This window comes from Sminthopsis crassicaudata, chromosome 4 (assembly GCF_048593235.1).
Source record: "Sminthopsis crassicaudata isolate SCR6 chromosome 4, ASM4859323v1, whole genome shotgun sequence".
NCBI lineage: Eukaryota > Metazoa > Chordata > Mammalia > Dasyuromorphia > Dasyuridae > Sminthopsis > Sminthopsis crassicaudata.
This window is the reverse complement of record NC_133620.1, coordinates 442,552,830-442,568,810: the sequence shown is the minus strand read 5'-3', so window position 1 is coordinate 442,568,810 and position 15,981 is coordinate 442,552,830. Positions and strand designations below refer to the sequence as shown.

General features: G+C 44.7%; 2 protein-coding genes across 4 annotated transcripts; one reads left to right on the top strand and one right to left on the bottom strand.

The window, feature by feature from the left end:
* Positions 1-263: 263 nt before the first annotated feature.
* On the bottom strand, positions 264-1,609 carry MLLT11 (MLLT11 transcription factor 7 cofactor). Its single transcript, XM_074265349.1, has one exon. The coding sequence runs from the start codon at positions 1,607-1,609 to the stop codon at positions 1,334-1,336; it is 276 nt and encodes a 91-aa protein (XP_074121450.1). The 3' UTR covers positions 264-1,333.
* Positions 1,610-6,546: 4,937 nt separating this feature from the next.
* Positions 6,547-15,284, top strand: CDC42SE1 (CDC42 small effector 1). 3 transcript variants are annotated; one of them, XM_074265353.1, is made up of 6 exons: positions 7,274-7,404; positions 10,604-10,676; positions 11,407-11,729; positions 12,231-12,341; positions 12,747-12,835; positions 13,140-15,284. In XM_074265353.1, exons 3-5 carry the CDS (start codon positions 11,676-11,678, stop codon positions 12,819-12,821), a joined length of 240 nt encoding a protein of 79 aa, XP_074121454.1. In that variant the 5' UTR covers positions 7,274-7,404; positions 10,604-10,676; positions 11,407-11,675; the 3' UTR covers positions 12,822-12,835; positions 13,140-15,284. The 3 variants fall into 3 exon arrangements, with proteins under 3 accessions (XP_074121451.1, XP_074121454.1, XP_074121452.1); XM_074265351.1 differs by having other exon boundaries at positions 7,372-7,535; XM_074265350.1 differs by lacking the exons at positions 7,274-7,404; positions 10,604-10,676 and adding an exon at positions 6,547-6,829.
* Positions 15,285-15,981: the final 697 nt, after the last annotated feature.

Below are 15,981 nucleotides of genomic sequence, written 5' to 3'. Positions count from 1 at the left end.
AGAGCCTCTCACCTGTTAGGGAAAGTGCTGGGTTCAGAGCGAACTCTGGGAAGAGAGAGGCCCATAAAGTTGGAGAAAACCCGTTACTCTCTCTCTGCACTCGAGTTTTCATCGTTTCCCTCACACTTGGATCGCCACCTTTCTGCACCCCTCCCCCCCCCGAGATGTGACTAGATGATTAAAGCTGTACCCTTAGGAAACAAAATCCCCAAGTATTCCAACTGCCTCCCTATGAGCAAAGAAGGAATCGTGAAGTTCAGGTGTGGGATTAAACTGCTTTATTCAATGAGTGTGAGGAAATGACAGCACAAATGGGCAGTAGCTGCTGGGGGACGAGGGGAGAACTCGCCAAGACAGTGTGGTCAAGAGTGTCAGGCTGTGGAGAAGGTACTGATGTCTCACATTATGTCCTCAAGGTACAGGAACCATTAGAAACTGCTGGGCTGATCATTTCCACAGGGTTGAAACTAAGTAAGGTCTTGGAGACTACAAGCCAATGGGTTGGAGCTAAGAACAAGAGGTTAAGAATTATCAGAAACAGAAAAATAAAAGTTTAAAAGCTTAGGATTTGAGTGTTGTTTTTTTCTTAGTGAGAGAACTTGCTCTCTCTCTACTCATTGCTTTCAATTAAGAACAAAGCTGAAGAAAATAGCTCCATTGAAGGGAGAGGGGGCTTTCATTATTTCAAAATTTGCTTGAGAGGTACATTAAAATTGGAGAGAACCAAATTACTTCTCTAAACTCTTTGAATTTTCATCATTGGCTCCATTTTTTTTTTTTCAACATCTATTGCCTGAGGGCTTGTCTTCATCTTTTACTTATGTCTGGGAAGATACTTATTTTTTATACCTTTTATTACCTTTTTATAGCCGACAATCCCAAATAAAAATCCCAGAATTTTCGGTGATTGGTGAGAAAGCCAACCATGGTAACTGACCTTGGGGGGTAGAGTTAGAAAGGACGTAAACTGTCTATAAAGTTGGTGACAAAGAGACTAAGAATTAATTTACTACTCTGACTGAGCCAGGTTGGTTTGTGCCTACCCTCCCAGTTACTTATTTTCTAAAACTAGTTTCAGGAGACAGAGGAATTTGGATACCTAAGACATTTCCTGTGAAGAACCATACCTCTTCCAACCAAAGTGATCTGAGGGACTTCAGAGGGAAAGGGGTGCATAGGGTGGTACAGTCCAGAGGGAAATAAATAACAATAAATAAATAGCCATTCCATGGCAGATTCTTTTAGCACCACCTTAACACAATGAATGAAGGAAAGCAGAGCCAAAGAAAAAGAAAATACAGAAATGGCAATAGGGAGAAAAAAGGTTTTAGCCTTAAATCAAGTCCAACTCAAAGGAGTGGATGCTGGCAATAGGAGCTCTCCAGAAGTTGAAGGTGCTGTATTCAAGAAGAGGATCGCTTTCAGGATACTTCTGCTGCACAGCTTCACTTGGCTTCTCAGACAGATTCCCATTGTTGCTGTTGTTTCGGGTCTTATAGGTGGACATGTCCAGCAGACCTAGGCCCTCCAACTCGGACAGATCCAGTTCGGGAATGGGCATCCTCCAGAAAAGGAAGGAGCTATATTGGCTGCTCACAGGGTCCCACATGATTCCTTGGGAAAGAATCATCCATTAGTAGACATACTGCCAAGAGCTTCTGGCCTGTTTCCCTGTCTCTTCCCAGCTCAGAAACAAGCAGTAACAGAGCTCCTGTGCTCCACCCATCCACTCCAAGGACTCCAATAATCCTCCCTTTCATCCTTGTCTGTTCTTAGTGAACCATCTTAGAAATAGAGTTCCAGATAGCTTTAACTCAACTCTGCAATTTGGTCCCTTTATCTACAAACTCCCTGATGCTAACAGATTATGGTTACCATTATTCTTCACATTCCTTGCCTTGACCTTTTGCTCACAATTAACTATCTGATTATCCATATCTTGCTTTCTTTTAGACAAAGATTTGTGCATTTTGAGAGGTTTTCTGTACTTCCCAGTAATTCTCACTTTTCCCATGGTAACATCTTTTATATTATAGCTAATATGTATGTAGCACTTTAAGGTTTGCAAAATACTTAATAGCATTTTACATATATCATCTCGTTTGATAATAAAACCCAAAAAGTTAAACAAGACTATCTACCACAGTCATCTCCACTGTAACATTCTGCATTGTTAACAGTACAAGATATTCTGCACCTATCCCTCCTCTTTTAAGAGTACTGGAATCCATTAAGATGCCACCCCACACTGCATTATTCTTGTATGCTTGTATTTATGGTATACAACACATGCTATTTTATTGTTTACTGTTCCCTAATTGCTTCACAGATTAATTTCCCCTCTAACTAAATTATACCCTCTTTGAAGGGAGGAACCAGATTTTAGACTCTTTTTTCTATGCACTGTTAAGGACATGAGTATTCAATGAATAAGGATTCTTTGGATTTATCACTACAGCCAAATAAACTTTTACTTTATTTTCTGTCTTTGAGGTTTGTTGCTGTTTTGTTTGTTTTTTTTTTTTTTAAACATTATACCCTGTCTTGAAAGCCTTTTTACTTACTACTCTCTGTTCCTTCTTCCCTTCTAAATCCTAGGATAGAATCATCTTCTTTAGGAAGGCTTCTTTAACTTTGACAAGTTCCAGACCTATCCTTTCAGCATTCCCCCATATCACAGGTATACTGTCCTCTGAGAATATAGCACTATTATAGACTACATGGTATAAAAAATTAGTTCTATGTCATAAATGTAGTGTAAGATATATAGAATTAGTTCTTTCTTATGCATGTAGAAGATCATCATAAAATTAGTTGCTTTTAAAGCATTTTTTTTTAATCTCCATTTAGCTCAATGACTTGCTAAAAGCAAGATACAAACCTCTCTATTTTCTTCTAACAGTTGTATAGAATTCGGTATACAAAGGTTGATCAATGATGTTAATTGATTTTTTTTATTTTAAAGGTACACATAGAAATTAAATCTGTCAGCCATAGTTGATGTCTTTAAAAAACCTAATCCAGTTTTCCAGCTTTGTTCTCCCCTACAAAAAAGCTAAACCCCAGTTAAAGTTTTCCTTTTCCATGACTGCTTATGGTTCCTTTTGCCCTTATTTCCAGTAAAAGCTAAAGGAAGTAAAGGCAAATGACTAGACATCTTATACAAAAACTCAAAGGCAGAAAATAAAGCAAAAGTTTATTTGCCTGTAGGGGTAAATGCAAATAATTCTCATCCACTGAACACTTATGTGCCAAGCATTTCACGGGGAAAGAGTCATTTATTAAATGGAACTTTCTCCAAGCTGATTGAATCCTCATCATCACTTTCACTCTCCTCCCTAACCAATCTCACCCCACCCACACATTGCTGCTAAGCAGTAAAAATACCACAGTATCTTTGAACAATCCTGGCAACTAGAGAGGATTAGGGTGGAGATATAAGGTATTGACTGGCATGTACAGAAGGGACAAGACTCACCTCTCTCTCCCTGAAAACTCTTTAGGATGTAGAAAATAATCCCCACCATTATTCTGGACTTAATAACACTCTGCCTCTGTCCTGAATAGTGCAAAAATTTCCCTGAATAATGTGAAATTTCTGTACTAGAAATAAATTTCTGTACTTAAAGAGAAATTCATTCACTAAAATAGGATTGAAATCATCGGAATAAGAAAAGGCTGGAAGGAATTTTTAAACATTAACTGATCCTTGTTGCTCTTTCTCTTTTTAACTAGGCATGAACTCTAAAATAAACCCTACAAGCTGAGCATTAGTCAGCATGGAAGTTGCTTAGAAGAAAGAGAGGGTGAGGCAGGGATGGCTGGCAAAGCGTGGGGGAAGTATGTGGGAAAGGTGAGGTCATCATTCTCAGATATTCAGCTCTGCTCCACCTCAAAAATATTGGCAAAAAATATAGGAACATGCACCTAAAGAGATACTTTCCATATGATTAACCCTGCAAAGGCTTAGGGGTTAAGAGCTTCTAAGAAATAAACCCAGAAGGCCAAACAGTGGTACCAGGTTTGGCAAATAACCTTACCAGCAGTACGCATTTTCCAAATGTTGTATATAATGTTTCCTTGAAGACAGAATTAATAGTTTATAGTTTTCTTAAATCTCCTATAAAACTTATTACAATACTAAACCATAGCCTTCTTAATACTTATTGATCAGACTTGAAATATAATATAATAAACTCTCTACTTACAAACCCTTAGTTATCCTCTACATTTTCAAGAACTATCTATTTAACTGGACTTATTTTTCTGAGTGTTAAAAATATTCCGATATCTACATGGAGAAAATGTAAATGACTATCAAAAGCAAGAAACAGATTCTGCCTCCATTTTCCATTGCTCTGATGTAAAGGCTGACTGAGTAGTCCTTACATAGTAGGCAGAGCAGAAAATCTGATTTTTCTTTTGGGGGGGAGGCAATTAAGCCAGGCAAAACATCTTTTAAAAAATATCTGCTTAGGATCTAAATCTAGATGTATCATTAACCAGAAGCTCATACAGAGATAGGAACAGAAACACAAAGCTCTAAACAGGCAGTACTTTTTACAACAGAGAAACAAACTAGGTATGCACATACAATTTCTCTGAATGACTGGTGCTTAAAATGCCCTTCATAACAATGGTATTCACTTTAATCTCATGAAAAATTTTATTCTAAACAAAATCTAATAAAAGGCTTTCCTTACTCTCCCAAAACAGCCCTTTTACTGCTTGGACAGAAGCTATAGTCTTCATTTTCAATTATCTAGAATTTTAAGCAAAAGCATATTTTGCCTTCAGTTATCTGGATAAATTCACATGCTGATGCAGGCAAAGATTATCAGACATAAGGGAGAGAAGAGATAGAGGAATACAGAAATACAGACAGACACACCCATTCACAGCCGCACAAAGACTTTTCACATCAATCCTTCTTAGGATCTGATGTGTATACTACCTTCTTCTCAGAAAATCTATGTCATGATGTTACTCATGAAGGAAAAGTAATGGAAACCCTTCCATTATAAATAGCCCATCCTGCCTCCCTTTTTAATAATATTACCTTTCCTTCCAGACCTCTAAGCTGCAAACACGCAGTCCCTCAGAAACTGGCTCCCATTCCCTGGGCTTGTACGCTGCATTGAATTCTAATGAGATGGCAGGACAGCTCCCCACCACAGAAGGCCTTCCCTTCCCTACTTCTGCCTCTTCTCCAGAGAGAAAGGTTAAGACAAGAGAAGACTTGATGTCCAGAGGATTGGAAGCTATTCCTACATAACCTGCTTCGATAAATCATTCCCACGGTGAACGCCGATTTCACAGACATATCAGAGAAATACTAAGATTTTTTTTTAAATGAAGATAGATGTAAGAATAATAAAAACAGTAATAATAAAGATTTATCCATAAAATGACAAATGAATAGATCAATATATAATTAGAGATATTACATATTAAGGAAAAGACTATATATGTATAGCATACATACATACAAATAGCTAGAGATAAGATTTGGAAAGGTAATTGTATAGACAGAGATATCTGGTGCTGGAGACAAGTAAACAGGAAAATACATGAATAAATATGACAGATCACATCTATTAAGTGACCCCCCCTATTATTTAGAACTCCCCTGTTACTGCCTTTTCTGGCTTCCCACCCATGGTCCATCCCTGTATAAAACAAGCTGACTCTCTACTCCTTCTACCTTTCCCCTCAACTCAGCTTACCAGTCACCAACAGTCGGGGGGTTCCAAGGATGGGTCAGCCTTCAGGGGTCTTGGGGCTGGTGGGTAAAGAAAAGGTTGCGGTTGAAGCTTTGTCTGTCTCGCTCTCACGCCTTCTCTCTCTGGCTGTGAGTGTGTCTCACTGTCTATTCCGTCTCCCCCTGCAATGCAGCCCCTCCTAAAGGGGCGGAAGGACTCCCCCGCTCCCCTCCCCCTCCCAGCTAGGGCCTCTGACTCTGCTAATTCTCAGAGATTCTAGGGCCTGGCTTGTCTAGGGGAAGAAATCAGATAGGCCTGATGGAGGTCCAGTCACAATATGTTAATTAACTTCCATTTCGCCCAGACAACTGCTAACAGAGCCCCGGGAACCAATTTCTTCTTTGATTTATTTTTGGGTTTATGAATTAAAATGTCTACATTGTAGCAAGAGTGGAGGGTTTAAAAGGGATGACCCCCCACCCCAATTTCAAGGAAATGGCTTTTAGAATCAGAGAAGCTCTCGATTCTTTTTCCACATTGTCATCTTTCAGAATACCCCCCAAACCCCAGCTGGGAGGTGCACCTCCCTCCCCCCCAGCTCTCTACCTGCCCTTAGAGAAGGGCATAGGAGAGGCTTGGGGAGGAGACGCCGGGGGGGAGGGAGGGAGGTCTGTGATCCATGAAGTCTAAAGTCAGTAATGTTTAATCTGCTTGCAGAAAGGGCAGAAACGTTCCTTTTGACCTTCAGGGAAGAGCCGACAAACACCTGGGTGAGACTCGGGCTCCTGCTCTTTCCCGCCCTCTCCCCTCCGCCCAGGCCCCCGAGCCCCTCAGCCCTCCTCGCTTCCCCCAGCCGGGTGGGCCGGCTCCCAGCGCTGCCCCTCAGCCGTGCATTCCCCGCTCTGTCCAGAGTGGGAGCTGCGGGCCCGGCTGCAGAAAGGCGGATTTCGTAATCGAGCTGCTACCGTTTCCGCCATCAGCCAGCCCCACCTCTCCCCAGGCCCGCCCTCAGTTCCCCACACCGCCTAGAAGAGAAAACCTTGAAGTTCCTGACGGGAGGGCCCCGGGCTGGAGCCAAGAAGCCCCTCGTTATCGCCGGCAGACATTTCACAGCCTGGGAAAGGCAGGTCAGAGAACGGGGGCTCGGCCAGCTCCGGCCTTTTGTCCACTCTGCGGGTGGGGGAGGGTGGGAAAGAGGGCCACCGGATGCTGAGGGAAGCGTCTGAGCTAGATGGAGTTGAGGTGGCTGGGGCTGTGGGGGGAGGGAAGGAAGCCCCCGTTTACCTGGCTCCCCCCAAAAACGACTCTACAAACCTAGGTCTAGTCAGATTTTTACGGCGAGAGCCACTGAAGGGCCTGAGTCAAGGGCTAAAGAAATGGCGGGGAGGGACTCCCTCTGAGCCCAGTTAACCTTGAGACTGGTGGGGGAGATCTGGATCAGCCACCGGGTGGGGGCAGCTCGGATAATGGCCAAGTAAGGTAAGAGGAGCAGCCGCTGAGCAGGATGGTGGACTTCCGCCTACTACTTTCGAGCCGTAGGCCAGTGAGGCGGACGGAAAAGCGAAGGTCCCTGACAAGGGCTTCTGGGAACGCTGGGGCTGGAGGTCGGAATGGAGCTCGGGGGAGCCGCGGGATGACGTGTATATTTGGGGAATCCCTCCGGAGACCTGCGGCGGGTACGGCGCTGCCTCCAGCCCCCAGAGTAGGTGCAGAGCGGGGAGGGCCGGGTCCTGCCCGCGCCTGTCACTTGCCCGAAAACCTGGGGTCCTGGCCCCCTTCCTCGGCCCTTCCCACCTTCTCCTTGTCCCAGGGCCTTTCCGGGAAGGAGTCGAGGTGCGGTAGCTTCCCCTTTCTCTCAGCCCCCCGCCCCCCTTCTTCCTTTCTCTTTCTCTCCAGCTGCTTCTTGTGAAGGCTTGTCAGGCAGCGGGAGCGAGCCGGGGCCGGGGCCTGGGTGCTGGGAGGCCGTGGGACCGGGAAAACCGGTTTGGGGCCCGGCACGACCAGGGAACGGCGCACCTCCTGCCTGCCTCCCCCTGGGGTTCTTTCCCCACAAGCCCGGGCTGTGGCTCCAAGGTTTGGGGGACCAGAGGGCACCATCCCCTTGGCTCTCCTGACTGCCACAGCCTCGTCCCTTCCCCTGAAGGGGCCGGGCCGCCCTGCTTCTACGGTTTGCTTTTTCTCTTTGGGAACGAGGAGCTCCCCCCCGACTCGCTGGAAGTCCCCTCCTAGAATCAAGTCCCCGTCGTTCTGCCTTCTCAGCCACTCCCCCCTCTCTCTGGGGGGGGAAAGCTCCGTCTCGGAGCGCTCCGGCCCGGGGCTCCCTTCTCTCCCGAGGCCCACCCTGCGCTGGCTGCCTGCTTCCTTTTCTGGCCGAGGTTCCCCTTCCCCCCACCACAGTCACCCAGGCCTGACCTCCCCACATGCCCACTTCCACACAAGATGGCCACCTGGGCTGGGGGCGGGGGCGGGGACAGGCTGGCTCGGGAGCTTTCTCCTTTGAACTTCAACAGCCTAAAGATTCTCCAGTGTGGAAGAACGGAATTTCCCGGTCACTTCTTAGCATCATTCGTCCACTGGGGCCAAGTGCTGTTCACACTTTCCCTCCCCCAGCTCTGGCCAGGTCCCGGCTAGAGGGAACAGAAGGATCCTTGTTCCCTCCGTCCGCTCCTTCCCCCCTCCCGTCTACCTCTGTCCACTCAGCTTCCCCGGGACAGTCCCGGCTTAACAGGGCCTGCCTGGCTGGGGTGGGGGGAAGTTTCCTCCGATTCTTCATTGTTTTCTCCATTTCCCCCTTGACCTCTTCCACCCACTGTTACCACTGAGACAAACCCTGACTGATCGCCCCTAAAGCCCAGGTTCCCCCTCCCTCTCCGTCCCCAAACCCGCGTTTGTCTGCCCTAGCTTACGTCCTTTGTCTGGTCCTTCTTCAGCGCCCGGAGACAAAACTCCGTTACTTTTCTCACTCGGTCTCCTACAAATTTACGTTCCCATGTCATGGCTGTTCTAATCTCTGGAGTTCTCGGCGGGGGGGAGTCCGCAAGCCAGGCTTGGGGGGAGGGGAGCCCTTGGTATGAGACTTGAAATGGTTAGTATACGTATTCTTTACCCCGTTTTATGGATGAGAAGGTGGGATTAAGAGATCCGCCCATGTTTACACAGCAAGCAAGCATCAAAACCAAGATTGTCCCCCAGCTTTACCATACCCCAAATCCAGTGCTACATACCTTGGGTATCTGAAATTCTAATGTTAACTGTACAGCATGACAACCTGGGCCTAGGAGATAATAAATGTTTACTCAATAAAAGTAATTGGCAGTCTGTTTTGATGAATACATTCATACAAAGGACTTAATTTAGAAAATAGAGGCTCTCCTTTTTTGTATCCAGAGATGATGGCTCATGAGAAAAATGAGACAGGATACCTCCGGCCTCACCACTTAAGCCACCCCTCTTGCTAAGAGTGCACTTCCATCCTTCTCATCTCATCCATTTGAAATCCTCTCCCTGGAAGGCCCTTCCTGCTTCACTTGTTCTGGGAAAAGGGAGATAATCTATACTTGTTTCTGTACCTCACAGGGTTACTATGAGGAAAGTATTTCAAACATTCAGTATATAAATGCAAACTATTATTATCTGTCCTTTGCTCTTAATTTAATTCAGTAAGAATATAGTAATCATTTATGTGTCAAACACTGCTAAGTGCAGGAGAGATATAAAGAAGAAAAGGAATTGTCCATGTCTTTGAGGAGCTTACATTCTGAGGGAAAACAATATGTCCCAAATAAATAAGTGCAAAATATATGCAAAGGAAACACAAGATAATTGTACAACAACTAAGAAAACCAAGAAAATCCTCATCTAGTAGATAGAATTTCAAGAGGAGAAGGGAAATATGGGGATTAAGATAGGAGATGAAATATACTATACAGAATACATGTCCCTTGTGGCAGGGTTATAGAATCAATGAAAGGGAGTGATATGAAATGGGTTTTGGAAGCTATGTGGAAGTCAATTATCTTTGGTTCTAGAGGTAATGGGGAGAAGCTGCTGGACATCAGTAGAGACAATTATAATGTATGTCACACCTAATTGTAATTACTTGAGGGTCAGTATTGTTATTTTTCCATCTTTGTATCTCCAGTACCTATTATAGTAGGCACTAGTAAGTGCTTATTGAATAAATGAATTGTAACAAGTTTTGAAGTGAAAGGTTCTGATCTTATAGACACCCAGGATCCTTAAGCACTTAAAATAGCAGTGGATATGTCTTTTAGTTTGGTGTTAAGCAGCTGGTTGTTGAAAGTGGCCAATTAGGTGATGAAGCACCTGATAGTGCTTGTGGAGGGAAGGATATTGACTTAAGGCTGGTGAGAACAGGGGTCTTGTGGGGAATAATGTGGAGTAGAACACCACACTACACCAAAGTGGATGGAGAGAATGAATCTAAAACCTTTCTGGAATAGAGGACCCCCATATAGACAACATCTATAATATGCAATATATAGAAACATAATATACATACCATTTATACAGTGAAACATGTCACACCAAAATACAAACAAGAAATATAAAAACATACACAACAAACATTCCTGACTATATTTCAAGGTCAGGTAATGGAGGAATTATGACAAACTGTCCCTGAGGAAAAAAGGGAGGAAATCATTCCGTTTAGTGAACATTTACTGTTCCAACTATGTTCAAGGCATTATGTTAAGCTCTGGAATACAAAGTTAAACCATGTTTTTCTCTTCCTTTAGAGTTTAAAATCTTATTTGGGATGGAGGATAGAGCACAAATGTGATAAATTAGTGTGACACAAAGTAGGTTGTGATGGGGAATATTCTGGCCAAAACGCTCTTTAAGAAGTCTAAATATGCAGTGATTGTTTTTATCTGAAGGAATCAAGAGATTTCATGACACCTGACTCAAACCCTGAAGAGAAAGATTTCATCAGGCAGAGATGAGAAGGGAGTAAGTTCTAAGTATGGGGATTGTCCTGCCCTGATGCAGGAAGATGAAAGGGAACATAATGACACTGGACAACAACAGCTAATTAGAAGGCCTGTGTTGAACATTAAAATGCAAATCCCCCCCCCCCAAAAAAAAAAACACAACAAAAAACAAAAACAATCATATGATTAAGGCAGGAAAGATAGGTTAAAATCAGATTGTAGAATTTGTCAGAATGATTTTTTTTTCCCCTATGGGTAACGCTTTTGTTGGAGAAAATGAGGGGCAAAGTTAGGAGGAGGTAAGAGACAGGGCAGAAATGGTGTCGGTAGGGAAGGAAGGTAGGGGCCCTGTTGATGAGAAGAAGAAACCACTATTTCCTCTTCAGTTCTAAGTTATTTATCTGCCCCTCCTCTTCCGCCCCCACCTCAGGGAGAGAAAGCTGAAGCTTGCAACATTCCCCAACCCAAATTAGCCCTGCTCTCCTCCCCATCAGTTCTCTCTTCCTCCAGCATCCCAAATCTCTTATCTCTCTAGCTGCCACAGGCGTCTGTCCTCCTTTTTGTGTCTATCACTGTCACCTCTTTGTCTGGAGACTAGTAGGTCCCTCAAGTAGACAAGGGGGAAGCGGTGTTAGGATGGGGGACGGGGACAGGAAAAGGAGCCTGGGAAGATGCTGCTGGCATTGGGGTAAGGGGTTCTCAGAAGAGAGCTGTACCTCGCCATGACTTCACCCCCTTCTCTCTTCCAGGAACCCAAGTTTCGAGGAAGATACAACTTTCGGCCACATTTGTTCTACTCTCCTCTTCCTTCCTAGTCTGCCATGGACTGAGGCACTGACTAGTTGAAAATCCTTAGGGTTCTGCCATCTCAAGTCCTTCTGATTCAAATTTTAATTGTCAGTTCCCCCGAGGAGAAAAAGGGGAAAAGGGGGGTCTTCAAAAAAGGAGGACCAAGGGACCAGAAAAGGAGCCCTCTGGGGCCTCGGGCAGGGGGACAAAACTGGAACCATCAGGGAACATGAGTGAGTTTTGGCACAAACTGGGATGCTGTGTGGTAGAGAAACCCCAGCCGGTGAGTCTCTCTCCCCTCTCTCCTCCCTCCCCTTCCCCCACCCCATGACACAAGAGGGAGCATACCTTGTGGTGTTCACACCTGGCAGGATCTGGTCCTTTCAGGCACACTGTGTCTTGTCTGCCAGGCTAGTGTCTCACAGTACATGAGGCAAAGCTTAAAAAATGGTCTCAGTTTTCTCCCATCCTGCTCCCTATTCCCTGGTGGGCAGGAAAGGGGGCAGTGCTAGGCAACTACCCACATTGTTCTCTCATCAAACGGAGTGACTTCAGCTGATTCAGCGTCTGCCCTCTAGACCACCCCCCAGGTCTCTTTCTTCCATCTTCCTGATACAATGCCTTTTTAGTTCTGGTCTCTCCCTCGTACATTGATCTGCCCCTCTCTCCCATGGTCTTATTGAGGAAAGGGTCTTTCCTCTCTAGAGGATCTGAGCTCCTTGTCCCTCTTTCTCAGCTCTGGCTGACAGCCTTTATTCTTAATCTTTACACCCTTTCCCAACAGAAAAAGAAGAGAAGGCGGATTGACAGGACCATGATTGGAGAACCAATGAATTTTGTTCATCTAACACACATTGGCTCTGGAGAGATGGGGGCTGGAGATGGACTCTCCATGGTAAATGGCTTAGAATGGGGGTCTAAGATAGGAACTGTTCCCTTCTACTGGAGACTGAAGCTATTGCCTGAGAGTTGTGAAAAAGAAGCCTCCAAAGCCTATCTCAAAAACATGGTTTTGAAAATCAAATTGGTGTTTAAAAAAAAAAAAAGATAAAAATATAAATGTTATTAAAATGCTGAGAATTATTAGGAAAACTGCTCACATTTCATTCTTAAGAAGGACAGAATAAGAGAACAGGGCTGAGACTATATAGCTAGAAAGGTGAGGTCTAAGAAATGACTTCATAGTTAAGGAGACTTGGGGTCTGAAGGGCATCTCCTTTCCAGGAAAAACAACTATCTCTGTGGGGAGTTGAGGTAAAAAAGAATTAATGTCATTCTCTAAGATGCCTTTTCCTCACAGACAGGTGCCGTACAAGAGCAAATGAGGTCCAAGGGAAACCGGGACAGGCCGTGGAGCAGCTCCAGGGGCTTATAGTTTTAAGAGAGATGGTGAGTAAAGGAGAAAGGAGCCCTACCCACCTCCCCTCCCCATCCTCAGATCCTGTGACGTGGGTTAGAAATTAATGGGAGAGGGAAAAAATGAGTGAAATTTCACGAGATCCAGCAGATAGAACAGTGAGTAAAAGACCTATGAGTAAGAGACAGAAAGAGGCAGAAATCCAGACACCAAAATATTCAGATATATAGTCTATTGAATTCAAATATCCCATTACGTGTGAATTAGTCACAAAGACAGTCATAGGTCTGTCCCTTTGGCCTTTAAGCCTGACCATTCCACTCTTTTCCTACTCAGGTTTTGCCATCTTGGAATCCCCAGTCCTGTGCTCAGCTAAGAAGAAATGCTGCCCCTTCCTGAACCAATGACCCCGGGACCTTCCCCTCTGTTTTCCCTACCTATCAGTGTCTAGAAGGGCTTGGGAGCCTGGACTCCTTTCTCTACCACCCTGGTCAAGCCCCTCCTGGAGATGGGGTCAAGGCAGCAGGACTGACCAAATGACCACTGGCTAACCAGCTCTAGCCTTGGATATCCAAGTGACCTGAGATAGGAGCCCTTACGCCCACCCTTGGGAGGAACCAAGGGTGAAGTCTAGGTTCCTTAATGATGGTCTGGGCCCTGGGCTGTTCTCTAACTTGGACCTCTAACTTAGGAATCCTCCTCTTGGGGTAGGTGGGTTGCATTGTCAAAGCTAAGGCCAGCTTTGTTGATCGCTACCTACATCCACATCCTCTGCAGCTCTCTTCCTGGACTGAAAGCACATTTCAGGCAAGGGTCCGGGGAAGACGACCACCTACTTCTCTTATTTCTCCCTTTGGACTCTAGCTCCTTAGCTCACAGCATTTCAGCCTCTCTCAGAATACCTAGGGCCTTTTAACCCTGGTTTCTATAGCATTAGTATCTATCTGCCAATTATCTCCTCTCCCACCTTTGTTTTAATTAAAAAGTTAATTTAAGACCAGTTCTCTTAATTACCCCCCAAGCCATGTCAGGACTTATCACAATCCCCACTGCATCTATTCTCAGGGTTGGGAATTGGGAGAAACCACCTGTGTGCTAAACATTTGTCCTTCTGTCAAATCTTCAGGATCAGGCTTGACCTCCATTGACCTCCCCTGCTGGCACAGGTGAGGGAGAGAATGGAAAAAGGAGTTGAGATCTGGGACTGCAGAAGGAAGTTATACCTCAGGGAGGACCTTCTGAGCATCCTGGGAGAGAGAGAGAGAGGGCTACCTTTGAATTTGTAGCTAGAAACCTCACGGTGAAACATGCCCTGCTTGCAGACAGAGTTCTGCTCAGAGTATAAATCCTAGTAGATTTGAGGTTTGAAGAAGTGTTTTTTCCCCCAATGATCTTCAGTCCTGGCCCATCTTAAGAGTCTCTGCAGCTGGGCTGTGGACAGAGCATCCCTTCTAGTCAAGGTTAGCAAGATTCTACACCTTTCCAAGCCATACAACTTTATTTTAATATCTATATGTGTGTATCTAATGTTTCTGTGATCGGTGTATGTTTGTGTGACGTGGTCATTCTTGCTTATTGGAAGAGAGGTCCCAGAAGGCATTGGTAGGGCACCCTGGGATGGGTAGGGCCAGTGCATATTGTTCTCCTTCTGTGCAATACCAGACTCAGGTGAGGGTTAGGATGAATTATGAGTAGTTCCCCACCTGATTAAAAAAAGGCCAGTGTTGTGGATGTCTCCATACCTCCAAACTTTTTCCGGTGTTCTCTGCTTTTTTCCCTTTTTGAAAGGGTAGGGAACAAGACTGAGGAAGACACAAAGCCAAACTGAAACCTGACCCTCCACTCGGGCGAGGAGTTGTCTGTCTCTGTGGTAGGAAGGAGGCACTAAGTGAGGAGCCATTAGCAGCACAGGGCCCGAGACTCAGCTCTTCCATCTTTCTAAGTACTTTGCCTCCATATGCACTGACTAGGGAGGCCCTTGCATTTGCAAAACTCTGTTCTTCCTACTTTTTAAATATCTCTTTAGATCAACGGTTGTTGTGGCACAATAATTTTCTGATTCACACTTGGCTCGTCTTTCTGGTTGCTTTGAGAGGTAGCCTCGATTCTAACCCCAAAAGCTAAGTGGAAACTAGAAATCTGCCTGGGAATTGACTTGGTTCTGGAAGGATGAGGTACTGTCTGCTCAGCTGGATCTGTGAACACTGGTGGCTTTCATTTCTAGTCTTGGCCACACTCCTTTTTGTCTTCCCTTTTTGAAAGCTCTTATACCATTGGCCTTCCCTTTTATGGAACTCACTTGATATTACTTATGCCTTCCCCCATCACTTCTATCAACTTCCAGAAGTGATTGGGGTGGGTTTGAGAGTCTTAATTTATCAAAACAAAGAAACAACAACAACAACAAAAAAAAAAAACAAACTGCCAGACTTTGTTAAATACATTTTTTTTTTTCAAATAAAAAAAATTCTCCAGCAAAAAGTTTCAGAATGATCTTTCTGTGTAGGGGTTTGTGAGAATGGGGAGGCGGGGAAGGAGAGGGAATGCTGTATTTGGGTGGGTGGAATTTAGGAGGTTCTTGGCTTACCTTGTGGGTACAGGTAAGGAACAAAGGTGGATCTAGCCAAATGAGGCACTTCCCCTGCCTGAAGGAAGGGCTAGACAGAATGAAGGCAGGGAAAGGAAGGGATGACTTCTGAAAGGCCTCAATTCCTTGACTTTCCTGTTCTCTACTTTTCCTTTCTTTTACTTTAGATTGACTTAGATTCAGACTAGCCTTGACATATGAAAATAAATAATTTTTCAGGATATAACTTGGGAGTGGGAAGTCAAGGAAGAAACCTAAGCAGAAATTCCTGATTCTTTTCTTGGGAAGAGGGATTTCTCCAGCCTCTTGTAGGCCCAACCACCCCTTCAATAAGATAAAAGACCAAAAGGTTCTGTTCAGTTTTGTTTTGTTTTTATATTATAAACAGCCATTACTACTTTACAAAAGATATCTATAGGATCTGGGAAATTAGCAGTGGGAGTGGAAGGGGAAAGAGACTAGGGTGCTGACACCCCTTCCTCCTCTGGGGCTGGACACGGAGTGGCCATCACCTCTGGTTTCTCTTTGTCTAGGTAGAGAAGAGAAAGGGGGAAATTACAATTACATTTATATATTATCCCTTCCCCCGAT